The sequence below is a fragment of the Strix uralensis genome, chromosome 13 (genome assembly GCF_047716275.1).
Source record: "Strix uralensis isolate ZFMK-TIS-50842 chromosome 13, bStrUra1, whole genome shotgun sequence".
Classification (NCBI taxonomy): domain Eukaryota; kingdom Metazoa; phylum Chordata; class Aves; order Strigiformes; family Strigidae; genus Strix; species Strix uralensis.
Window position 1 is genome coordinate 19,326,012 of NC_133984.1, and position 25,197 is coordinate 19,351,208.

The following is a 25,197-nucleotide window of genomic DNA, read 5'->3' on the forward strand; positions in this document are numbered from 1 at the left end:
GCAAAAGGGTGACGGAGGGCTAATAGGTCAAAAAATACTTTGTCAGACATGCACCCACCTGTCTTTATCAACAGTATTTTGGTTACCAGAACTAAAAGTCGCAGGTGTTTTGACATCAGTGCTTTTCATGGAGTTTGTGCTGGTGTGACCAGACTCATTAGAAATCACCCTGCTGTCCCATGGCATGGATATGGCCAGAGAAGTTCTGGAAGGAGCTATGTTGCCATAGTCTTTAATCTGTTAGAGCATTACAAAACTGGTGTAGATCAGGCATTAAATACATTCCCGGTCTGTTTTGTATGTCTCTGCTGCTGACTTCAGTGATTAAAAAGATGTCCAGACATATCTATGTGTCCACCCAGTCACCTGGACTGGACACTATCCAGTCACTGGATCACTATCTACTCACCCGGAGGCTGTTCTTCCATGTGTCGTCCACTGCAGACCAGGCTATTCTGGTGTCTGAGCAGCACTTCAGAGCACAATCTGAATATAAATGGGGTTTGCTGAGGGTCTGTGAAACCCACAGGCTTAAGTTCCCCTGAGGGAGATACCCATGTAACTTTCTGCATTGAGGTGTAAATTCACCAGCGCAGCCAGGCCAGAGATCATCTAGAGCGCCTCGGTCATCTCTGCAGACCCCCAGAAATGCAGCTGGAAAGAAACTGTGGCTCCCCTTGGAAGCGAGGGGTCTCCACAAGGGCTGTCGCTCTGCGATGGGGAACAGAAACTCCCCAGTTGCTGTCTGAGAGTCACTTCTCAAATGGGACTGCTATTTAAGGTGGTAGAAATGGTCTCATGATGATGAAAAAGAGGAAGGAGCAGTTGTTTTTCTGAAGCTATTTTGACGCAGCTCTGGCCTTCGAGAATGTGAAAAGCAAGTTGAAATCAGCTGGTCAATGCTCCATTTGGTGAACAAAACACAAAGAAGTGACCAGAGGCTTTGCCCTTTTAATGCAGTTACCAGTACATACATGTGGGGTTATACAACTGTAGGGATGTTTCTCAAGAGTTTCATTTTTGAGCATGACCTCAGTAGCCACAAAGATAATCTCACAGTCTTCATACCTTTTCCATGGTTTTGAGCAATGTTTCATCTTTACAGAGCTGCTTCTAGATTCCAGTCCCCGTGGGAGCCACCCCATGCCACCCCACTGGGCATCCCTCCTGCCTCCTCCGCTCCAGCCCCCATCCCCAGTGGGGCTGAGTGTCTTGGGGGTCCCCACAGAAGGGCTGCCAGGGGGACTTGCCTTGCACTTTGAAAGACTTCTCTGGTCTGGCCTCCTCTGGCAAAGTGGGCACTCCAGCTTGTACTTTACTGAGAAACAGCGTTATCTGTCATAAACAAACAGCAACCCAGAGGAGGCACATGTGGCAGAGATCTGGGGATCTCAGAGGCAGCTGGAAAGTGTTTGCAGCTCGGTGGCATGGTCTGCTTGTCTGTACCCGCTCTCCCTGCCGGCAGAGAAGCATACATAAAGAAGTGTTGGGGGGGGATTGTTTCTGAAGCCATAGTTGTTTCTCCATCGCCAGCCTAGTGCCAGGCCTCTGGCATCTCAGGGTATGGATGTGAAATATTTGATTATATTCTGCCGGTGTCTCTGTCCAGCCACCTAAGGCGCCATGACCAGTCCAACCTCCCAGTGTTGCTGGGAGCCAGGGCGGTGCTGACGGCCTCATTTTACAGGTGGGAGAACCAAGTCACAGAGCTGCTGCATGACCCACCTGCAGTCACACGCAAAGTCTGCTGGCAGCCCGGGATGGGCAGCCCAAACGTCCACCCCCGGCCCCCAGCACGGGACACCACCTCCCACGGTGGGTCAGCACTCCCCCATGGGCACGCAGGGTGTAGGAGAAGCAGCTCCCTGCAGCGGGGCCGGCACGTGAGCCCCCACCACGGGGCTCTGATGAGCTGCGGCAAGGAGTCCCCATCAGCAGGGGCAGGGACAAAACCCCCTCTGGGGACAGGCAGTTTTTTGGAAGGGCTGTCCCCAGGCAGTGCTCCTGATGGCTGTGGTTGCCCCCCACACACCGGCACAGCCCCAAAAGACCACGTGAGGCCCCGGGTGGCCGTGGTGCCCCTGTGCAGGGGTGAAGTGCTAAGGCTTGGACAATAGGCCCAAGCCAGAGTTGACCTATAGATGAATCCTGTATATTTTATAACTGATGAGCATTGTGCTAATAGGTATTATACTAAGTTATAGCAAACCAACTATTCTGATGTAAAAGGTGGGAGTATTGAAGCCTGAGCAACAGGCCCTGAACCAAAACTACTAACCCAGTACGTAGTCACTAGTGAAATATACATAGAAGATGTAGCTTAAACATCATAAAACATGTCTATCTTGAATGTATCCTTCTTTGTGTGTGTGAGCAAGATAACAGGGCCACAGAGACAGTTGTCTGGCCCTGTGACCTGGTGTGTGACCTTGCTCATAAATCAACTAGATAAGCAGGGAAACTCCTTAGCTTCTCCCCTGAGCCCTGGCCAGGCTCTGGGGGAACCTAATGTGAGATGGAAACCAGATATTTCCGCTTAAAACAAAGGTGCCAGCTATTCTGGCTTGCTGATTTTTAGGTATATAAGGCTGGACCCGCTTACAGCGACTTTGGAAGCCTCACCTATGGGTGGACGCACCGCGTAGGACTTCCCACGTGCCGGGACAGGCTCTCCAAATCCTCGCTGTAACCGGGGCTGCCCAGCGCCTGCGGGTCTGAATGATGGTGAAGTATGCAAGTGGTGATGGATCTTTCTTAATCACTATTCTCTCTCTCAGGTAGTAATGATTTGATGCATTACCCTGTATTTTCCTGTTTGTTTAAGTGCACTATTCTGTCTTTTCTTACTGTATGTTTTCTGTATTATTCTGTTATATTATTGAGTTATTTCTAGTAAAATACACCTGCTCTTTTTACTTTGGTGTCAGAGTTTAATTGATATCGCTAATCAGCAAAACAAGGGGCTTAATCCCCGCTTGACCAAGATTTCAAGTGCTGGCCCTCGCCAAGTTCCCAGCTCCCTGCAGCCTCTTACAGCTGCTATTCAGCATGGGTTTGCAGGCGAATGGGCCAGGAGATCTTCAGCGCTCTTGGAAGAAAGTAAATGCCTGTCTGACAAAGGTCCGGAGCGTTGACAGACTCCAGGAGCTCTGGGCTTTCCCCTCGGTCCCAGAGTCCACACAGTCCCGCCCTGCCCTGGCCTCTCTGGATGACTTACAGTTGTTGTTGGTGTTGTGAGAGCGCAGCTGGACCAAGTCCTCCTCCAAGGCCCCTGCCAGCTCCTTCAGCTCCCTGGAGGTGTCTGCCCTAAGATACTGCCAAGCCTTGCGCCCACTGTGGTCCCTGCGGCTGGTGTCTGCCCCGTAAGCTCCCACCAGCACTTTGATGAGCAGCTCGTGTCCTTGCATGGCAGCCAGGTGCAAGGGGGTGAACCCGCCGCTGGCCGAGGGGATGTTCATGTTGACGGGATAGCCCTTCTTCTGGGCGTGGGAGATGACCTGGATGAAGCTCTCATAGTGGCCATGCTTGGCAAGCCAGTGGAGAGCGGTGAAGCCCGTCACAAAGTCTTTCCTGGTCAGCAGGCTGGGATCCAGGTCCAGCAGCCTTGCGATGTTGTCCGCATCACCCTGTGCCGCCGTCAGCAGCCACTCGTGCTCCAGAGGATCCAGGGCAAAAGACAGCACCTCGGGGCTCTGCTCGGGCTTCTGCTCTTGGTGTGGCCCTGCAAGGACACTGCTGCTGTTGGATGTCTTCTGAGCGGTGGCAAACCGCACAGTGCTGCTGGGGCTATTGCTCTGCAGGAGGATTTCCTTCAGCTCCTTCCTCCGGGTACTGCCGGGGCCGACGGAGAGCCTGCCCGCAGTCCTACCCCAGCTCCCCAGACCCTGGCTGCCCCGGCCGACACTCCTGCTGGTGTCCATCTTCTGCAGTGGATGGAAACGCTCCCTGCTCCCCGTGGCAGCTGGCCAGAGATGGGAGCTGCGGGCTAGGCTCCCCACTTGTGGCCGGGCGGCTTCCAGGAGGGCAAACGTCCGGGCGATGCCAGCTACCTTCTTCTCCGCCGAGCCCTGCTCCCGCTCCCGCCGAGCCATGGCTGTGCCTCCCACGGGGCTGGCCAGCAGCCCGCTCCCCGGCAGGGCACAGCTCGCAGCTCGTGCTCCCCAACTCTCACCCCACACTTCCTGCCCCGGCTTAAGCAAAGGAGGAACCAACTCTGCAGGGCGGGAGGGCACGCCGGGCACGGCAGCGGATCCGCGGCACTGTCGCACTGCCGGGGCGGTGCAGGCGACCTTTGGTCACGCCGTGTCCATGGTTGCCGCCGGTGCTGGGCACGGCCACAGCCACGTGCTGTCTGCCCCCCCCGGGCCCCACTCGGCTGTGATGTCACAGGGGGAGAGCGGGAGGGTGTGCGGGGCCCCAGGGGGCATGTGGCACTGCTGGGGCGGGTGGAGGGGGGGCCCAGACAGCCCGATGCTGGTGTTACAGAAGAAATTTGATTAACATTATTCCTCTCTGAATAGTCTCGTTGAGCATTAGTGGCTTAGCATTAGCGGCTAAAGTAGCTGAAGCCTTAGGCCACAAGAGCTGAACAAGGGTAAACTTTTGGTAAAACTAATGCTGCTAACAAAGAACTCGCTGAATTCAGATATGAGCGGAATAAAGAAGATAACCAACGAGACAATTCCAAGAGAATGAAGTAACCTCAGAAGAAAGCCAGCACAGTAACACTGAAAACCAGTAAGAAATCAAGAGACCACCGACCACAATTAAGAGATTGGATTTGGGGATCGGGTGATGGGTGGTACAGGTGTAATTGAGAGGTGTGAACTGGGGTAGGGGTCCCTCTCTGGAAGCACCCAGCTCGAGCTGTAACCAAAGGGCTAATAAAAGACTAATTGGAAACCTTTACTTGGACTTGGCATTCTCAGTGGGATCCTGGGGTCGGACACTGTTATGGTAGCTGGCATCCGTAACACTGGTCCTGGGGGGACTTCCTCTGCCACTGGCTGCACCCCAAAGCCCTGGGTGCCTTGCCGAGGCACCTGCCTTACAGCCCCCCCCCAACTGCCCCCCACCACTGCAATGCTGCTCCTTGGTGCCGTGCTCAGGAAGGCCAAGGTTACTGCCCCAAGGGGGTACTTTCCCGGTGGCCTGTGGATCTCTGTGCTGTCAGGAAGACCCAGCCCAGGGCAGTGTTTTGGGTCCCTTTCCCCCCAGTGTTTCATCTCAGTGGCATTTTGGCCTTCCTCTCTTCTGTGTTTCACTTCCCAGCAAGGCCCCATGGCCAGCATTATTGGCAGCTGCAGCCACCAGCAGTTTGTACCCTCATTTTGTTAGGAAACAGCCCCCAGCCCCATTTCTCCCAAGGCCATTCTTATCCAGATACCCATAGCATGGCTGAACTGCCACCAGGTAGTTTTGCGGCTGGTCAGGCAGCTAAGAACCACGCCAGGCCCTTCAACCCTTTTTCTTTGCCTTCCATAAGATTTAGCCCTGCTCTGACCTGCCCTGGGCTGGTCATCAGCCCTTGAGAGAGCTTTGCCTTTCTCCAACCACTTGGACCAGTTTTTCTGGGATGTGTGGGGAGCCGGCATCATCCCATAAAGCCCAAACGACTGGTGGTGAAAACATAATTGTCCCCTTGCTCCCTTTCTGGCACTGCCTGGTTTTGTCACTGGCTGTTGGTGGCTTCTGTGGGCTTAGGGAGGCAGAGAACTTGACCCACACAGCTGTGGGATCCTGGGGAACAGTTTAAAACACTCGTTGGGTGGTAGCTGGGCAAAACAAGGAGGGAAACGAGGTGCTGCTTTGGGGAAATGAAGGCACCAATGGTGCAAAGCAAAGTACCCATTCAGGGCCACCCTGGTCATGCCTGCCATAGGGACTGGTTGCACTGGTGTACTCTGACTGGGCTAAAACTGGGGTGCCAACCTTGGGGGCTTTACTCGGGGGTCCCAGGGGCTGGGAAAGTTATTTGCTTTGAGTAGGGACCCTCTCTTAGCCTTTGTTTGGGTAGTGATCCTCCCTTAGCCTTTTTTTGATGCTTGTGCTGGCATCAAATGAAGGGAAACCCCAAGTGGCACCAGCTACACCCTCAAAGCAGCAGATGGGCTTATCCAGCCCCTGCCCACCAGGCCGGGGAGCTGAGGCTGCACTGAAGGGCCAAGAGGGGCTGGGGAAGGGGCTGTACTGCCGCTGGAAAAGAAATCGGCCCAGCCGCCATCACTCCGGTTGCTGGGGGAGCACAACCCATCCCGATGGACCTCAGGGAGAGTGTGCAAAGCGCGCAGACATTTTATTTTAAATAGCAAGGGCTCTACTGAGGTGTCCCTCAGACCCTTAGACCCAGACAATGAACCCCAACCCAGCCTCAGCGCTGCACGGCTCTGCTCTAACCCGGCCGGGTGCGCGGCCCGTGTCACCGGGGGGCCGCAGGGCTGTCGGGCAGGGTCCGGGCGAGGGAACCCCTCACGCGCTGGGGCGGGCAGGGCGCGGCCGAGTTCCAGGCGACGGCCCACCCGGGCCGGGGGGCTGGCGGAGCCGCTGGCCATGCGCCCGGGCCCCGCTCGCCGCCCCCGGTTGCCCGCCCCGCTCCCCGCGCCCTGTTCCCCGCGCCCCGCCACACTGCGGCCGCGGCCCCGCCCGCAGCTCGGGCTGCACCATCGCGGGCGGCCGCGGGGGGGGCTGGCAGCCCCGCGCCTCCCGGAGCGGGGCGGCGGCGGCGGGAGCGGCGGGAGCGGGAGCGGCGGGACCGAGCCGAGCGGGAGAGCGGGGGGGCGGGGCGGGGCGAAGGGGCGGTGGCGCGAGGGGCGCGGGGCTGGGCGGGGCCAGGTGCGCGGCGGGTCCCGTCCCCCCCCGCGCGGCGTCGCGGTGGGCGCGCCCGGAGCCTCCCGCCCGGCCGGGGCGGGCGCTGTGGCGGGTTCGCAGCGATGGCGGCGGCCGAGGTGGCGCGGCAGGTGGGAGTGGGCGCCGGGCGCCGGCGGCGGCGGCCTCGTGGGGGCCGGGCCCGACCGGGGCGGCAGGCGGGAGCATCTGGCACGGCTGGGGCGGCGGGCCGGGCCGGGTCACGAGGCGCCGGGCGGGGCGCGGGCTGCGGGGGCGCCGGCCTGGGGGGCTGCGGGGCTCGGCCCGGGGCGGTGGCGGCCTCCCGGGGGGGGTGTGTGTGTGTGTGTGTGTGGATGTCGGGGTTTGGGGGCAGCTCTGAGGGGAGCCAGGGTTACTTGGGGGCGGGAAGGTTTGGGGTGTGTCCCCCCCGCTGGCTGTGGGGTAGCAGCCCGCCCCGGCGACCTTGGGCTGCCCGCCCCGGGTGGGCCCGGGGGTCCTGCCCTGCCAGTCCTTCCGCCCCTGGGCCCCGCCGCGGCTGCAGAGGGACCCGCAGCGCGGGGCTGGCCGGACTGCCGAGATGGAGAGGCCTTATCCTGCACCCCCACCCTGTGCTGGGGGCCCCTGGCCAGGCCAGGGCGCGGCGGTGGTCCCTGTCTCTCCAGGGATGCTGCCCGCCTCCCGGAGAGACCGCCATCCCGCTCTCGGTAGTGCGTGCTGCGGCGGAGGGCGCCGCTCCGGCTCCGTGTGCCGCGGCGGAGTCGTGGGAGCCCGCGCCGAGCCCCGGCACCGCATCCCCGCTGCGCTTTGTCCCCGCGGGCCCCCCCGCGGTGTCCCCCCGGCTGCCCTCGGGCACGGCCGCCGCTGCTCGCCCGCACCCCTGGCGCGGTGCAGAGCTCAGTGTGCCTGCGGAGAATTATCCAGAAGAGGGGCAGAGGGAGTTGAGCCACCTCTGCACTGGTTAGAGAAATGCTAAGGAGGCATCTGTAACGTGTTTGCATGTGGAAGCGTTTTGTCTGTGTTTTGATGGGCTTCCAACTTTCTTGTCCAGGCGTTAGTACAGAAATAATACTTGAGATGAATGCTTGCCGTTTCATCTTCAAAGCGGTAGGTTTTAGCATGGACCCAATCTTGTTGAGCGGGTAGATGTAGCCGTTCCTTGCCAGTTCGTGATGTTATTTCCTCTGGACATACCCATTGCCTTGTATGTGACTGCCAAGGTATGTAAAGTGACTCACTTGCTCCCCTGTCTTTTGAAGAAATTGAACGTTAGGCTTTCCTAAGATAATGTACAGGAGTTTCAGACATCTGCTAGTGGCCTGGAATGAATTATGGTACGGCACAGCCTCTCTTCGGAGGCAAAGGGAAAGCCAGCTGTGAGATGGACATGAAATTAGTGTGCTGCAAATTGAAAATGTCTTTGCCCAGACAGACGACTTGTCAGCCCAGGTCTTGGGCATCCGGTCGTGGCCGTGGTTTGTGGAGCAGTCAGCCATAACATCCTGGTGATGCAGAGGGCTGCTCTCTGTGTGCTGCCGGGGTTAAACACGTGTGAGAGCTGGGGCTAGGTACGTGGGGGGGTTGGGGTCACCACCCTGCCTCTGTCCCAGTAAACCCTTGATCTAAATCCACGTTTATTGTGGAGATAGTCAGTGAAAACTCCCTCCTCCCTGGGTGGCCATGGCAGCCCCGTCACAGCTGAGCTGAGGCCCCTCTCCTGTCCTCTGCTGGCATGGAGGGTGCAGGATTTAAACGCTGAGACCCACAGGGGATGTGTCCACCCTGCTCTCTGTGGGTGGAGGGCAGGCAGAGGACCTGCTTGTTGGGCACTGTCTCTCCTCCCTTCAGTACAGGTCAGAAAAATCATTAAGACTGCTGATACAGATATGTGTTTTTTAACGGCTGGAGGAGACTTCTCCTGGGAACGTATCCAAACAGCGTGGTGTTTCTGCAGCCCTTTGACTTAAGGGGCATAAAGAAATGTAATCTTAAGAGCTGTCACAATTTGAAATTTCGGAAGCACTTGACTGTTTGTGAATGTTGAATGGCTGAATGATGCAATGCTCCTGAAAAGAGGGTGGTCGATGGTCAGGAACTTTGGTGAGATGTTTCTTGCTTTCTGTGGTGGCTGATATGGAACTATTTCTCTCCCACTTTTCTGTTGTTTTTCTTTTATATGCATCCTGACAATTTGTTATCAGCTGAGCAAGGAGAAGAAATACAAAGTCTTTTCTACACTTTACATTCCTGCTTTGCATTTATCTCGTGGGGGATGTTTATACTGTCTGCTGGATAATTCATTGCATAAGAGAATTACACACTTGTACAAGTGAGAAGTAACTGGTAGAAGTGTTGCTCTAATTTGGTGTTTAATCAGAGCCAAATGCAGTCTGGGGATATGGATGCTATAACACCGAGGTCATGAGAAGGGATCTGATGTTGTTCTGGCTTAAAGATGATGTGAAAAACTGTGGTGTGGAAACCTGAATTCAGGTTCTGCCTTGCTTTGCGATTTGATTTTTGACTTCTTGTGCAAGAGTTGTCTCAGATACAGGGGTTAACCCTCCAGGTCTCAGCATTATGGGGTGGCAGAGGGGCAGGGGAGCAGCTGCTATGAGCATCAGCAGTGGTGGTGGAGCTCTGAGCGTTGCTTGATTTGGTGTTTTTGAGGGATGGTGCTGTTGTGTTTGTTGTGATTTTTGGAAATCCTCTGAAGGGAGTCTCCAAGGCCTCGGCGTTTGAAGTGATTCTTATCTGGGGAGAGGTGGGAAATTTTGTCAGAAGTACTAAATGTCAGCTGGCAGTGTCCTAAACAGAAGCACTGTTTTCAGTTAGGTGCAGAAGTAGTATTGTACTGCAGTTTTAGGAGTGTTTTCTTGTGCAGGCCTCGTTTGGACACTGGGTCCCTTGGGTTCAGAGCTGTAACATTCTTTATTTGCTGTGCTCTGCCTGAATATTGCCAAGTGGAGGCTTTTCCTTTGCTGTGGTGTCCTTTTTCATTGTTCCTTTAGTCCAGGCCACCAGAAATTGTCCTGAATATGGAATGTTTACATTCACCATGAGCAGCACCATTGCGTGTCTCAGGGAGGATACTTTGCTTTATCTCCACAAAACGGTAACGGGCTCTCGGGGCTCCAAGGATGTCAGGAGGTGACAGCAGTGTACCTACTTGTCATGTAAAGCAGATCAAGACAGAGACACACATTCAGCAAGGTTTTCCTGTGATTGTTTTTTCATCCCAAGGACCCTGGAGTGATTCAAACACCTGGAGTCTAAATTGCCCATTTTATATAAACTAATATTTAATGTGCAGTGCTTTCAGGCTTGGGGTCATTTATTATAACATCTTTATATTTTCCATATACTTCTGATAGTTCTCTGTAAGAATTAGAGTAGGCAGTGGTGCTTTCTGTGGCATGGAGAAGCCCTAACAAAAGGTGTGTGAATTCTCCAAAGACAGGGAAAAAATAAAAAAACCTCCCCAAGTTGGCTACTCCTTACTTTCACTCTGCAATAGCCCCGCCTGGTCATGCAGCAAGAGAGCGTGTTGCTCTTTTTGTTCTTTGAATCTTGTTTGTGGCAAACACTATTTGCTTCCTCCTGAGCAACAATAGCCCATTCTATCCTGGGGGGGGTCACTCTGTGTATGTGGGGGAAAAAAAAAGGCATCTGGTATCTTGGTGTGGTGCCAGTGTTCACACTGGCTTCCCAGAGATCCCATCTTTGTCTTCGTTCCAAGAAGATGCTAAGTTTAAAATAGAGAGTATGGAAGGAGTCTTGGCCATCCAGCACTTACTGATGCTTGTGGAAAAAGCCTTCACACAGACAATAGTTAAGCCTTGCTTACCTTGTTGGTACCTCTTTATACGTTTTAAATTTGACCTGAAAGATTATTTTTGAAGATAAATAATGGAAGATAGCTCTTGAATACTTTTTCAGCAAAAAAGCTTTATAAGCTTAACATTCTCCTTCAGTTTTGAACAAGGTAATCCAAAGCTACATTTACTGTACAGGCAGGATGACTAATCACTGTGTTCATATGTTGTTTCTGGTGATGCTGTTTATATATAGCTGCGTTCTGGATACAGAGACACCACTTGGTGCGTGAAGGCTTGTGACTTGGTGGATCAGATAGAAAGTGTTTCTTTTCTCTCCACAGGTTTGGTAATTGCTGACAACTTTCTGATGTGTGTCAAAACCAGTTTGACCTTAAAACATTATTTCTTTTCTTTTTTTTCACTGCATCTGATCTCTCGATGCCTTGGCCAAGCTTTAGATTTTTAGCCAGAGCAGCACAATATACCTCGTGGCTGCGTACTTAACCTGAAGGCTCAGCTGCAGTGACTGGAAATCAGATTTTGCAGTATTTGTTTCCTGGCCTGTAGCAAATGTGAAGTGTGGTTTAACTGCATTATAAAACCACAGGTGACTAGAAAAGCTACAGGAAATGACTTGCAGGCTGAATTCTGTGTGATGGTAAATGCCTCCTCTCAGCTGAGAGTGGCTTAACTTCTACTGTTTATTTTGTTCCATCTGGATCACACTTATATTTAGGGATGAGGAGAAGATTTGTTCTTAATGAGAGCCTACACTCCTGCCCACGCTTCCTGGGGAGAGTAGTGTTCAAACAGTCTTCCAATGGTGCAGTTTTAAGGCTGAGTATTAAAAATACACTTGATATTTCTCCTTCCCCAGGAGGAGTCTGCCTGTGGTTCTCTCATGCCTTTGCAGACACTGTCCACCCATCTTCTTCACTGGGGCTGTGGTCCTCTCAGTGCCGATCAAACACTGTCACGAGATACCCCAGTTTGTTTTGGTGGAAGCAGTTTAGGAGAGTTTAGGAATCTTGTCACAAAATCTGTGTGCCTGATGGTCTCCCTTTCTTCTGCTTTAGCTGGCTGTTTGTGAACTATTGGGCCTCAGAGCTGCATCCTCAGAAGGTGAAAACAGAATCTGCTGAGGAACTTGAGTGCCGTCCTATTGAACGTGTCATTTGGAGGCAAGGTGTTCAGGAATTAATAAAGCACCATATTTGGTGAACATCTTGGCAGGAAGAGTCATACTAATACACAAAATATGGCTAAGGGGAAACATATTTACACATCACAGGGTGGTAAATATGGTTAATGGCGGAAGTGTATTTGGAGCCTCATATCTGGGAAAAAAAAAACACACCAGCAAAAAGTAACAAGGCAAGTAATCATACTCTGACTGGCTACTGTAGTGAGTGCAGTCCTTGAGGATGTTTTTCTAGCTTAAAATACCAGTGCCATTAACAGAAGAGGGGAAACCAGTATGCCTGTCCCTATAAACAGGCTTTCAAGATACGTGAAAACATGATTCTGAAAGAGTAAGTTAAAAATTACACCCTATAAACTCTTGTCTTTTGGCTGTAGTATTTCTTGCAAACTGATGATCTCCCTGAAAGGCCAGAGGGTGATTTTCTGTATTTGGCACTAAAATACATTGTTCAGAAAAGCCTTTGCTTTTGGGGGACTGCAGGAGGGGAACTAAACAGTACACACATATATGCGGGGTTACCACTGACTCTCCTTTTTGCATGATGCCATTTCTGAGGCTGAGCCTCTGCATGTGGTTTATTACTGTCTGCTGTGCAGGTTTGGAACCCGGAGTGCCTTGGTGTGCATAGGCCTTTGTGCAATGGCCAGGTGGAAATTTCTGACCCCTCTCCAGAAGCAAGTGGCGGTGCTGGGTGTGGAGCACAGCAGGAGCTGGAGCTCGGCCCTTCCGCTTCCTGGGGGAGAGGGGACGCCTGGCCAGGGAGACTCGGTTAGTGGTGTCGGGCAGAGGAGAGGGCAGGGCGTGGGAGCAGCTTCTCGTGAAGTCCTTTGGGTGGCCTAGCAGGAGCAGCCTGTGCCCCCTAGCCAGCAGGTTTGGGTACCTCTGCTCCCAAACCCCCGTGCAGCCTCCCTTCTGACAGGGACGAGTGGTTAAGAGCAGCTCAGTTCTGGACACTTTCTCAGCTTTTTTTTTTCTGTTCAGTTCCTAGCTTTGAAAGATACAGTCTGAAGTTCAGATAGCAACACTCAGAGCTGGAGAAGACCTGCTGCTTTGTGTGGTCTGGCCACCTGCCCGTGCAAGCATTTTGCTTGCAGCTTCCTTCAGTGATCCCTGATTCTGGTCTAATGGCCATTTTATAGCTTTGGACAGATTCCCGTTTGGAGTCTGGGATTTTTGTCTTCATAACAACATGGAAGATATTGCTGTGTTTGATAGCTTGAAGACTGTATCCTCTGCTGTTTCTTTGTTACAGCCCTTGAGCTTTGCAGAGGCAGTGTGTTTGGGTTGTCCAGTTACTAGATGTAGGTACAGTTTTCCTGTTTCTAGTTGGTTTCTATAATTGCAGCTGTGAATGTGGATTACATGTGAGTTACAATTCACATTAAGTGAATTGCAATAGGCTTAGAGGAGGCATCATTAATACATTCCTTTGCATAGGGGATTCTTTTTGTTTTCAGTATAAGGTGAGACTTGAGTGTCTATGTAATTTCTCAAGAAACAAAAGGTTTTGCTGCCTCTATTTCAGCAGCCGTGTTTGGGTAGGAGTTTTGCACAGTTTAATATTTTTTCTGACAGGGCTACCTTCTAATGTGCAGCAAATGAAACGTTCTATTTGTGCCGTCTGGATTTGTTTTGGAGAGGAGGGAAGTGTGCTGACATAATTTACAGTATACATGCAAATGTTTGCTTGGACTGTGCAGCTGATTCTACTTGTGAGGTCTTAAGGGTTTGTACAGATAAGTGTATTTTGCTTGAGAATGACACAACTATTTCATTGTATTTCAGGGTGAAGGCTGTCGTACTGTCCCTCTTTCCGGACACGTAGGATTTGACAGTTTGCCTGACCAGCTGGTTAATAAGTCAGTTAATCATGGGTTTTGTTTCAACATCCTGTGTGTGGGTGAGTATTTCCATTTTGGGAAGTTCTCTTGCTGAAAAGGGTTTCTCTGCAGCTGGATGTAGCTTGTAGGTGACAGCATTAACAAGGTAGCTTTGATTTAAATTTCCCCAACTGTTCTGTCTATTTTCAGTAACAAGATTTAATGGTGCCCTAGGAAATCCCTGCTGGGGTTATGCAGTATGTCTTTCTACCAAGCAGTGAACCATAGAAATAAAATGCCTTAAATACCAGGCTTTTATTACGATCTTTATTTTCCTGGTATGTTTAAATTTCATGTTTTTAAAAGAAAATAGGTACTCATGCCAGAGAACTTTGTTCTGAGGTCTTGTTTGGTTAGGCATTGAATTATTATAATAATTATTTTAACAAAATACCAGTCATACTTCTCTTAAATCACTAAAAGCTATTTTTTTCTCCTCCCTTCAGTGCATACTTGAATTAATATAGTGTCTGGCGAAGCCTTAGCTGGTCAGGCGATTATCCAAGCTGCCTTGTGGTATGGATCTCGGCTGGGGCCTGCTACTGTAGTAGGCCTTGGAGTCTGTCCCTGCAGCCTCTGCCCATCTCACAGGTCTTCCCCAGGGTTAGGATCCCAAATGGTCCCTCCTCAGAGGCACTCCTAGGTAACACAAGTAAAATCTTGTATGGCTTTGGTACAGTAGTTTGGTAAGGTGGATAAGGAAATTAATAATAGAGAATTAATAACTGTCTGATAGGACAATTATTTTGGTTTACTGGTGCTGGTGCCCTGCCTCTGGGAGCAGGAGGTTATTGTGTGGCCATGGCTGCTCAGAGTAGGTCCTGTCTGCAGATGCTCCCAGCAGTGCCCGGCGTGACAGAGGGGAGAGCTTATCCACAGCTGCAGCTCTTCCCTCTGGGGACTCATCTTAGCTGGTGGTCAGCTCTACACCTGCACGAAGGTTGTCTGTCCCCTCCTGTGAGAGATCCAGCTCATGGTATAGACCTGGACAGGGTTAAGTCTGAGATAAGAGGAGTAGGGCAAGGAGAGGGGAGCTCCCTCCCTGTTAAATGGAGCTGAGAAAAAAACTTTCCCTGACAATGGCATTGCTGTGAGATGATAAACTTTGCTGACAAGTGGAGGTCACTGTCAGACTGAGTCACTAGGTGATTTCCACAGTACGTGAATGTGATGTGACCTAGTGAAACTCTTATCCCGAAGACTGAAGTCGTAAAGTATTTCCTTTTGCGCTTACCGAGCTGCTGTGGATTTTTTTTCTACAAGTTACAGGTGTAGCAGTGGATGCCTCCTGTGGTTATATGTTCACTTTGAGATGTGGAGAGGAGCTGAATGCCTCTGCTCTCCTCTTTGCAGGACAGAAATAGGATGCATTAATCACTTGTTGATCTGAATAACAAGGACTTGCCAAGATCAATGCACATTAGTTATTAATGTCAGTCTTTTGTGAAGAGTAATAACACAGACATGATCAATCTTGAAATAAAGAAGCTTTATAGGAAAATTTAATAAGCTTCATTAGAAAAAGATCTGTAAATCTTGAGTTGAGGAGGTCAGGCTTTAAAATGTCTTTTAAGAGTTGTCTGGTGCCTCTGTTAACTTGTGGTAACAAAGTTAAACTCTTAAACATCCTGGAGAAAGAAAATGACAAGTCCCAGAGTCCATCTGTCATTCTGTTGGGTCTCACTTGTACAGCAGGAGTTTGGGGTGAAAAGTTGAAAGAACAGGGAGCAACTCAGAATTGAAGCCAACAAAACAACAAACAGATTAACTGATCCTGTAGTCAGGCCACTAAGCATGATAGAAAGGCACTTCATTGCCCCCCATTTTTAAGCTGTGTGTGGGATCTGTTGGAGGAAAAAATCTAATGACAATTTTGCTCTGCGCCATGCTGGATCTGAGCCACCAGTTCCTCCAGCTCCTGGTGAAGGAGCCAAGGAAATCTTCAGAAATGCCTCTCTGCAGCACGTCCAGAGTGGTGCAATTTTTAGCTCTTCTCATGCTGAAAGCTGTCTCCCCTTTGAGACAAGAGCCAGAGATAGAATAAATGAGCAAACCTCATACAAAGTTAGGGGTTGTGGATGGTTTCTCTGATACTTTATTCCTCAGCACAACCATTTTATTCCTAAAGCTTCTGTGATAAAATGTTAGTTGCCTCTTAGTTCAGTGCAAGGGCTGGAGAAGTATTTAATGACGGAGACCTGTGCTGACTGTATTTCTCAGCGAGATGGAGTAAAGAAAGAGGAAGAATAAATAGGCTGACTTTTTTTAACGTAAACTTTCTTAGTTTTGGCCAGGGTAGGTTACACGTGCATTAAACTAGTATCCCATTATAAGCAGGAGCTTCCCCCTTCCTCTCTCCCTGGATTTGCAGGGGATTTGTTCTAACCAGCCTATTCAGTGCAACAAGAAATGACTGTTTTGTGGCAGAAATACCTTCTCTTTTCCCAGGGGCTATACCACAACTGCTTGAGGTCTCTCACTCCAAACGAGTGAGCCCCTTGGCATGCAGAAGCTCTCACCGGCTGGGGTCAGGAGGGATGTACACAGTTTTCCTCGTGCAGAGCTGCGGTGCCTGCTCTTCAGCAGTCAGCTTTCTGTGGGGTGATGAGCTGTACAGCCTGAAAGTTGCCCAGTGGTTGGTTTTGTGGTCACTGGTGCAACCAGCTGAGGAGAGAGCAGGGTTCCACCAATCAAAAAGCCATCAGTCTCCTCAGCCCTCTCCTACCCCCTTGCCCTCTGGGGTGGATGGTGGCAGCTGGGAGCCGGGTAGTCCTCTGAGGTGCTTCAGCATCTTTTGTGAGCCCATGTTGCTCCTGTTGTCCCCGCAGCCCAGCCTTTGTCTTGCGATGGGTGAATCATGCGGCATCTTTGTACGCCTATCAGATGGCAAGAACTATTTTTTCCTCTCTGAGAGATGGCCTTACTAGGCTGAGCTGCCTCAGGGCTTGTCTCAACAAACCTGCTACATTGGATTAGTTCCCATTTCTTCATGTGAAAGGGCTGTGCATGTGTGTACGTTTTCTTTAAGACTGAATTATGTGATACCTGGAGCCATGGTTGTTGATCTTGTGAAGGACAGGTGTTGTTCCCTCATGAAAGAGCACTCTTGTGAAAACTGCTCCATGCCTTTGAACGGGGAAATACTCCAAGGACTCCTCTGTCCTCCCACAGAGTTGATTGAGGATGGTATGACTGGGGCCTCTTAAATCCTGAGTGATGTGGAGAAGGGGGCCAGCAAGCAGTTGTTTGTTGTTTCACTTAACATGTACTAGGGAAAAGCAAAATAAATCACCAAGCACAAAAAAGGAGGTACAGCTTTTGTGGTGTATAATTCAGCTTACTGCTGCGGAGTGCTTAGGATGCCAAAATTACTGTGCAAGGAAGAAGCCGCGAAGGTGCATTCAGCACAAAGATACCCATTTTGGTTTGGGAAGCTCCCAGCTTCCCAAGGGAAAGGAGCATTTGCTGTGGGTGCAGCTTCTTTAGTTCCTCCACCATAGCTGCTGGCCAGTGTCAGAGACAGGTGTGGCAGCACCTCACCTCCACCTCTCACCTCATCTCCATCTCACCCAGAAGAGCTGGTGTTGGGTAGCCCTCATGTCGCTTGCCTGCACAGCGTGACGTGTCGCTTTGCAGTACTGATGGCCAGATCATGCACTCCCTGCAGCACTGGTGCTTGCTGTCTTTTGGTGGGGGCTCTGCTTGGTCACCCGCTGGAGAGCCCCAGAGTGAGAGCGGCGTCCTGGCCAGGTGCCCCTCCAGGGCATCTCTCTGGAGTAGCTGAAGGGAGGAGAGCGGCGCTTGTCCCAGCTGTGTTTACAAGCGGTGCCACTGCTCCGTCACTGCAGGATTTGATGAACTGTTTCCGTAGAGCACTGAAGACACTGCGTGCATGTGAGCTTGGAGCAGGGAGCGTGTCTCAGGAGAGGAGATGCAGGGAGCCCGGCACAGTGTCTCTAGCCTGGCAGGCTGGCAGGTGTTAAGAGTGGATGGTGCCTTCTGGGCACTGGTGTAGGGATGCTGTGTGTCCAGAGCTTGACTGCTGTGGTGTCTCTCACCTTTTTTTTTTTTATCTCTGAGAATTATCAGGCTTAACAGCAAAAATTCATCCTGTGATGCTTTAAAGGCACAACACTACAGCTTTTCAATAGCTGTCAGAGTTTCCCAGTGCAAAACTCTTAACAGTAAAGGTCACCCTCCCTGCCCTGTCTTCCCCACAGCACTTTGTCAGCCCTGCTTCAGGAGAGTAGACCACTGCCGAGTTGCATAATCTTAAATACAGTTTTGGAGATCAAATCACATGTGTGCCTATAAGCCTGACATCAGGAAATAATCTCCCTGCCAAGGACGCCTCTCGCTTGGTTTGCATACACCGCTGCTTTTTCCACGGTAACTCTGCCTCCCCTAATCCCCATTCATCGTCTCTGCTTTTTGGAGAAGATTCCAGCGCTGTCGCTGGAACAAGCACAGACTACTTGTCCTTTTCATCAGACCATCTGTTCCATCTGGACTCCTGTCCTTACAAGAAGCAGTTGGCACCATTTACATCTTCCAGCCAGCAGAAAGTTGCCTCTGTGTGAGGCAGAAACTCCCAGGAGATTCAGAAATCCTCTCTTCTGTCATTTTGCCCTTCAAAGTAGCACTGCTCCCTAGCTCTGGTCATATTTAACACAGCGAAGCACTTTATTATTGACATCTTCAATCTTTCACCATCTCATGTCACTCCATCAGTGTTAACGTCATGTTTCTTTTAGCTGAGATAGTCTTTCCTCTCTCCTCCATCCTCTTCCCTGGCAGGCTTTAATGCTGTGCCCTGTCAGTGGGGTTACACTGTGTGGGCACGGGTGTATCTGCTGGCTGAAGGTCATTTCTGGTTTGCAGACTTCACGTTTGAGATGCCATGTTACTGGCTGGGTGTTTTGTGTTTTAACATGAAGCAGGTGTTCGGATGGGCAACTTGCACCTATGGAAAAATGCCTTACCAAGTTCTGATCTTCCCCTTCCAAAAGGAAAACCTCAGTGTGTGAATTCAAAGTTGCTTTTGCTGGCCCTGTGTAGCTGGCATGAGATGGAGTATAAAAGCATTTTCTGTCTTGAAAATTTGCCTGCATCTCTTAGCACTTCTCCTGGCCCCTCTGACAGTTAAAGTCACTCCTGCTGGAAACAACACATTAGATTGATTTAAAGTAGGCAATGATCAGCAGGTTCAGAACGTGTTTAAACAATAGTCTTTGACTTATGTGAACACCTTTCCTCCTAAAGGAGGAGGGAGGCAGAAAGGGGAGGTGGCTTTACAGGGTGTTTTGTCTGCCCGGAAGCCAGCATGATTTACAGGTGACCTTAAGCATCCGCTGCAGAGAGCAGTTCCCTGCCCTGGTTGCTGCTGCTGCTCCCCTGTCACCCTGTCCTGCAGCTCTGGGGGCTCGGGGCACAGACTGCTGGATCCAACCCTGCTCTGGGGCCCACCAGGCTGTGGGACAGAGAACGTGGGGCAGTGGCACAGGAGGAGGCTTTGCAGGCTGGTGTGTGGACGATGCTCCTGCACCCCAGGGCTGCGAGCTCCCCTGTCCTGAGATGCCCCATCAGGGATCCTGGCATTTGCAGGCAAGCAGCCAACCCCCTGCTCTGTCCCACCCATCCCTTGGCAGGGGCTCTGGAAATGCTGCAGCCTTCTCAGGCTGTTTAGATTTTTCTTTTTTTATGCTGCTGTTTTCCTGGAATCCCTGAGAAAGGCCTGGCAGGTTGTGCAGGCTGTCTGCTGTTAACTCTGAAAATCCCTGTCCAAACTGTGGCAATGCTCTGGTCTGCTGTGCTTTGTGCACCTGCTCCCTGTTTGGGGAAAATGGTACCCCAGAAGCTCAGACTATGAGATTTCAAGTCAATGAAGGGCTTGCTGTGGTCAGCCATGAGTCTTCTGGATGGTCCAGCTCATTCTTCCAGTGACAGAGATAACCTTGTACTTTGCTGGGTCCCACTCCCTTCCTCGTGTCGGTGCACTCCGGTCGGCGGTAGATACGACTGATGCATTGATGTAGCAGAAGGGATTGCAGCAACGTCAGCTCCTGGTGCTGACTCCCTCTTCTCCCCTTCGAATTGCAGACGAGGTTGGTGTGAAGAGCAGCTGGACTTGTGGCTGTTATGGCCGTAGCTGGCATCAGTGGGTGATGGAGCACAAGCTCTTAGCTGGCTCCCAGGCAGCTCTGCAGCTCAAGGTGTGCATTGACTTTCAAATGTTAATGAATCTTGCTGCCTCTGGAAGGATACTTGACACATGATCATGGCAATCTGAGACGCTCAGTTCCCCGAGCAGTGGATGTTTGCCCTGCCCTGCCTGTCATGTACTTCAGCTGTGAGTTCGAGAAGTCCCTTCTGAGGCCAGGAGAAAAGAATTTGCCTGCTCACAGGGGTGAGGCTCAGAGATTTGGACGGGGGAGGATGGGGAGGAGTTTCCCCTTGTTGAATTGGGCACTTCATGCAAGTTTGGATCTGTTGCAGAGCTCTAAACCTACAAAAATAAGAAGCTCTTTTCTTCTGAGCAAAGCAGGAAAATGATGAAGTCGTCTGGTCGGGAGCTGAGGGCTCGGGGAGAGGGAGGAAGGCTGCTGCAGCCAGACACAGTCTCCCTGTGGTCCCACAGCGGGCTGGAGGAGCAGCTTTCACAGTGGGTGGGGTTCGGCCAGCTCTTGAAGTTTCAGCAAAACCAGCTGGGCAGCTCAGAAATCGCCATTTCCCCAACACAACAGCCCTCACAAGGCAGCAAACCAGACTGCTTAGTGGTTTAGCACAAAGTCAGATCCTTTGAGCTCGGAAAGCTGGCTCCGTTGTCAGAGTGTGGTAAGAGAGGCTCCCCTGTACAATGAGTGCATGGAGGGATTTGTTTTGTTCTTCCTGGGATGTATCTAAAAGACTGGTCTCTGGGATTTGTCTTTCTTCCAGACAAGGAAATAATTCCCCATTGATAGATGGAATCCAAATAACAGTTCAATGCTGCAGAACTTTTGGAAGCAGATTTTAGAGTATTGTAGCTTGTGTAGCCCCTAAGGTATGGAAACCAGATATTACAGAAAATGTCCCCTTCCAGTCTAGAATGCTGATTCCCCAACTCAATCTGTTGTGGGTACAAGAAACCAACTGTACAACTTGCTGTAGAACTGGAACCAACTCTCAGTGTTTCTGCACAGAAGGAGGCTATTTCAGTGGCTGCTTATTAGAAGCATGTTGATCTGGAGCATCTTTTTTTGGAAATGGCAATGAGCCCCGTTCCCTCTGACACTTTTTAATGAAAACAGCATCTTCTCATCTTCTGTAGTGTAGTTGTGGGTTTATGTAGTATCTGAGCGCTGCTTTCCCCTTTGCCTTTTCACCTCTTTCTTTTCATCTCTATTTTCTAACAATTTTAATGGCCATTAGACTGTGAAATGTAATTTTCCCGGAATACAGACCTCCCATTGTACATGGCTTTCTGCTTGCCAGACGATCCCTTTGGAGCATGAGATCTGCTTTCATCTGCTACAATTTCACCCCTGTTAATGTTTGGAAGCTGAAAGGCCAAGCCATGTTAATATTCAACAGAACATTTCAACTGTCTTTTTCTCCAATAGGGGAAACTGGCCTTGGTAAGTCCACCCTCATGGACACACTTTTCAACACTAAGTTTGAAGGTGACCCAGCATCTCACTCACAGCCTGGGGTCCAGCTGAAATCCAATACCTATGACCTTCAGGAGAGCAACGTCAACCTCAAACTGACTATTGTGAGCACAGTGGGCTTTGGAGATCAGATCAATAAAGAGGACAGGTGAGTGAAGAGGGAGAGAGGCTTTATCGTGACCTGGTTTTCTCATGCAGATTCTCTCCCTGAGTCCTAGTTGGGCCAGACTGCGCTGTAAAGTTTTCCTCCTTCCTTCTTATGGTTTGTCTTTGTTGTCTCTTTGGGACAGGACAGGTAGAAGAGAGGACAGAGGCTGAGGTGTGTCAGCACTGCTCCAGCTATCAAAGCAGCTTTTCTCGTGCTGTCAGAGGAATATTTGCCTTGCTGGCAGCCTTCTGCCCAAATTAATCTGTTGGGGAGCTCCAGGGTATCTGTGCTGCTTTTCTTGTGCTGTGCTGACCACAAGCTGCCAACCAAACCTCTAGCGTGGTCTAGTGACCACTTGGCTTAACAGCCACTTCTGTCAGGCTCTTCCGTGTTGCCAAAGCAAGCACGATAAATGTGCAATGAGATACCCTGGGGAAGTATCTCTGGCAGCTCACGTCCCAGTGTGGCTGGAGCATGGCCGTTAAGGCATGTGCCATTCCACCAGACTGTCTCCAAGGTGCATCTTCACAGAGGCAATGCAGATGGGAATTGTTTTGTTGAAGGTCTGTCTGTTAGATTTTCTTTTTAGTTTTAAGATGCACTGATGTCCTTTACACTGTGAGTCTGACAGGCTCTGTATTCAGACAGCCTTGAAAGGGAGTTGCAGGGATTTCCTGCCCCAGAGCACTGGGCAAAGGTAGTGCTGGATGGAGATGTATCTTCCACCGGCAGGACCCGGGGCTGTGAGAGCAGCAAGCTGTCCTGTCCCTCAGTGCAAGCAAGGTCTACATTCACACTACTACTGTGTCTCCATTATCCTTCCTTTTAAAAGTCTCTCACCCTCACATTTCAAACTATGAGAGTGCACTTTCCCTGGAGAGGATGGCGTGTCTCCTGTCCTCTGCTGAATCTCCAGGACTGTGTTTTGTCAAACAGGCTGGTGTAGCGCAACTTTAAAATTTCTTACGGGTGGGCAGGAAGGGAGATTGAGAGAATTGGTCTTGGGAAGTGAAATTTAACAAGCGGCTTGTTTCTTAAAAAAGGAGCACTTCTGTTTACCTTTCTGACTGCAAGATGTCCAACTCTTTTTTTTTTTTTTTTTTTTTTTTCCCCTTCCTTCCACCAAAGCTATAAGCCCATTGTTGAGTTCATTGATGCTCAGTTTGAAGCCTACTTGCAAGAAGAACTGAAGATAAAAAGGGTCTTGCACAACTACCATGACACCCGGATCCATGCTTGCTTGTACTTCATTGCTCCGACAGGCCACTCTCTGAAATCCCTGGACTTGGTAACAATGAAGAAGCTTGACAGCAAGGTAGGCACGTTTAACTCTTACTGGGCAGGTTTGCTGTGTGCGTGGCGGAAAGGCTGCTGCCTTTCCAGAGAATATCTCCCCGCTTTGAAATAGCCCTTATGCTAGTGGAGATGACTGGGTTGGCAAATAAATCCTGTAGATCTATTGAGCACTTTTAAGTTTTTGTAAGTTGTATTGCAGACTTGGAAAAAACTCCCTGGAGCAAAGCTGAGGATTTCTTACCACTCTGTTCCTTTCTAGGTGAACATCATTCCCATCATTGCCAAATCTGATGCCATTTCCAAGAGTGAGCTGACCAAATTTAAAATTAAAATCACAAGCGAACTGGTCAGTAACGGGGTTCAGATCTACCAGTTCCCAACAGATGATGAATCAGTGGCGGAGATAAATGGGACAATGAATGTAAGTGACTCGGTGCTTCCTCATCTCCCAGAACAGCACTGTCACTGTAGGGGTTGGTGGCCCATGTTGGGGTGCTTCTTAAATCTACCTTCCCTTTTATTTTGTGTCTTAAAACCAAAGGATTCCACAGGGATCCCATCCTTGTAGTGTTATCCCAGGCTAACAGAGCCTTGTGGCAGGCTACTTACTGCCTCTCTGGTGGGCTTTTCTAGTCAGAAAACAGACTGTCTTTTAACCTTTTCCTTGTCCTAATGCATAGCTTTTGAGGCACATGTAGGAAATCAGACAGATGGTGAGGCCTGGCTGTGCAGGACAAGGACAGGCCTGGGTTATGAATTAATCAGATGGGTATTACCCATCTGGTGTGAGGGGCAGGCTGTCTACAGACATCTACCACTCTGCTCCTCACCCTGCGTTTTTCACACCAAATAGTTTTGCTTTCCTGGGCTGGTGTTTCCTGCAAAGCCCTGCCTCCAGGGTGTCTCGTCTTGCTCATGGCTGTCCTTGCAGCAGAGCCCCTTCACCTGGCTGGCTCTGGGACTCCTGTCTGCACTGAGTAGCTGTTTTATTATTGATGAAGTTACTTAGCTACGTCCTTGGTCTGGTTTGCCTTTTGGCTCTGGTGCTGTTGGCCAGAACGGATGGGCAGGGGGATACAACGAGGCTGGTTAGAGCACTGGCTTCCCTGAGCTATATCCAAGTGCTGATGTGAGAAATAAAGCACAGGGGTGGGACCAGTGGCCCTCCTCTTCCCTAAACATCTGCTTTTGTCACTTTTGGAGTACATAAGAAGAGAGGAAATGTGTGTGATGCTTCACTTCCCCCACATACTTCCCCAGCATCTAACCCTGATGCCCCCCCACCAGTGAACTTCCATGATCCTGTGGCAAGGAGTTAACCAGCAACGTGTGAAAAACAGTACACAACTTGGGCCAAACATGTCTCGAGGTGCCTGCAGGTGCCTCTTCTGGCTCTGGCATTCCCAGCATCGTGGGTGCCTGTCTGCGGCTCCGTAAAGATGGAGGAAGCTGTCCCTTGGCACCTCTGACAGTACATCTGATCATGCTCTCATTTTCCAGAAAGGTTTTTACAGGAAGGCAAGTAGGGGAAGTTGCTTAACTGCTGCTGGTGAAGTACAGGTCCAGCTGATGTGCTTTTGTGTAGTCTTGATCTAATATTAATAGTTGTAGAGTGTTGTGGAGAGGCCTGAAAGAAACATGAAGTTTTTCCTAACACAAGAGCTGTCAGTGGTGGTTTCCTGGACAGAGTAGTTTTGTGATGGCATCTTTCTCAGTGCTTAGTGCTCTCACTATGTAGGAATACAGTTACTCCTGGAAATGAAGATGCAACATCGCTGAGTCCTCAAGGAACCAGAGGTGTGATGACAAAGGGAGAAGTCCTCTCCCCTTGGCCCTTCTGAGGGCCGAGGTAAACTTCAGCTCATCTTTCCTTTCAGCCATTTATTTACATGTCTCCTGGGAGGGAATCGCTGTCTCAAGTCATAGATGTTCTGGGTTGTGTCAGCTGCTGCACAGAGAGATCAGCTCTTTAAATCCCCCATTAAAGTGATATAAATCATAATTACCAGGTTTATAGAACTAAGCAGGCCAGAATCCGAATCTGATCAAGGCAGTTTTGCAGACCTGGAAAACTTGTATCCCAAGTGCTGATTTTATTAGTAACGTAAGACAAATCTGCTTATGCCTCAGGTCAGATGAACTTGTGGAGAGATTGAGACCAGTAGAAGAGTCAGGATGGGTTGGTTTAGGTTTGTGACTTAAATTACCAATTTTAGTCGTAATTGAAATTGAGGAATGGGAAACTTTGATTTGAATCAGATGCCTTAACCTTTGTGTTTGTACTTCTCTACAGAAAGCTTCATTATCTTTGCCTGTTACAGATCAACACCTTTGAAAGGTTATAAATGCAGTCTTCATATTTAAGTAACGCTTCTTGCTG

At 50.4% G+C, this 25,197-nt stretch overlaps 2 protein-coding genes across 8 annotated transcripts in view; one reads left to right on the forward strand and one right to left on the reverse strand.

The window, feature by feature from the left end:
- Nucleotides 1–2,530: 2,530 nt before the first annotated feature.
- On the reverse strand, nt 2,531–4,195 carry SOWAHD (sosondowah ankyrin repeat domain family member D). The gene has a single exon (XM_074883121.1). The coding sequence runs from the start codon at nt 4,089–4,091 to the stop codon at nt 3,081–3,083; it is 1,011 nt and encodes a 336-aa protein (XP_074739222.1). The 5' UTR covers nt 4,092–4,195; the 3' UTR covers nt 2,531–3,080.
- A 2,683-nt stretch (nt 4,196–6,878) lies between these two features.
- SEPTIN6 (septin 6) overlaps nt 6,879–25,197 on the forward strand; it is a 32,150-nt gene continuing 13,831 nt past the window's right edge. For all 7 annotated transcript variants that reach the window (XM_074882223.1, XM_074882220.1, XM_074882217.1 and 4 more), the window contains exons 1-5: nt 6,879–6,956; nt 13,630–13,744; nt 21,326–21,521; nt 22,650–22,836; nt 23,077–23,238. In XM_074882223.1, the coding sequence (XP_074738324.1) occupies nt 6,930–6,956; nt 13,630–13,744; nt 21,326–21,521; nt 22,650–22,836; nt 23,077–23,238 (687 nt within the window). In that variant the 5' untranslated portion in view covers nt 6,879–6,929. The remainder of the gene's footprint in view (nt 6,957–13,629; nt 13,745–21,325; nt 21,522–22,649; nt 22,837–23,076; nt 23,239–25,197) is intronic.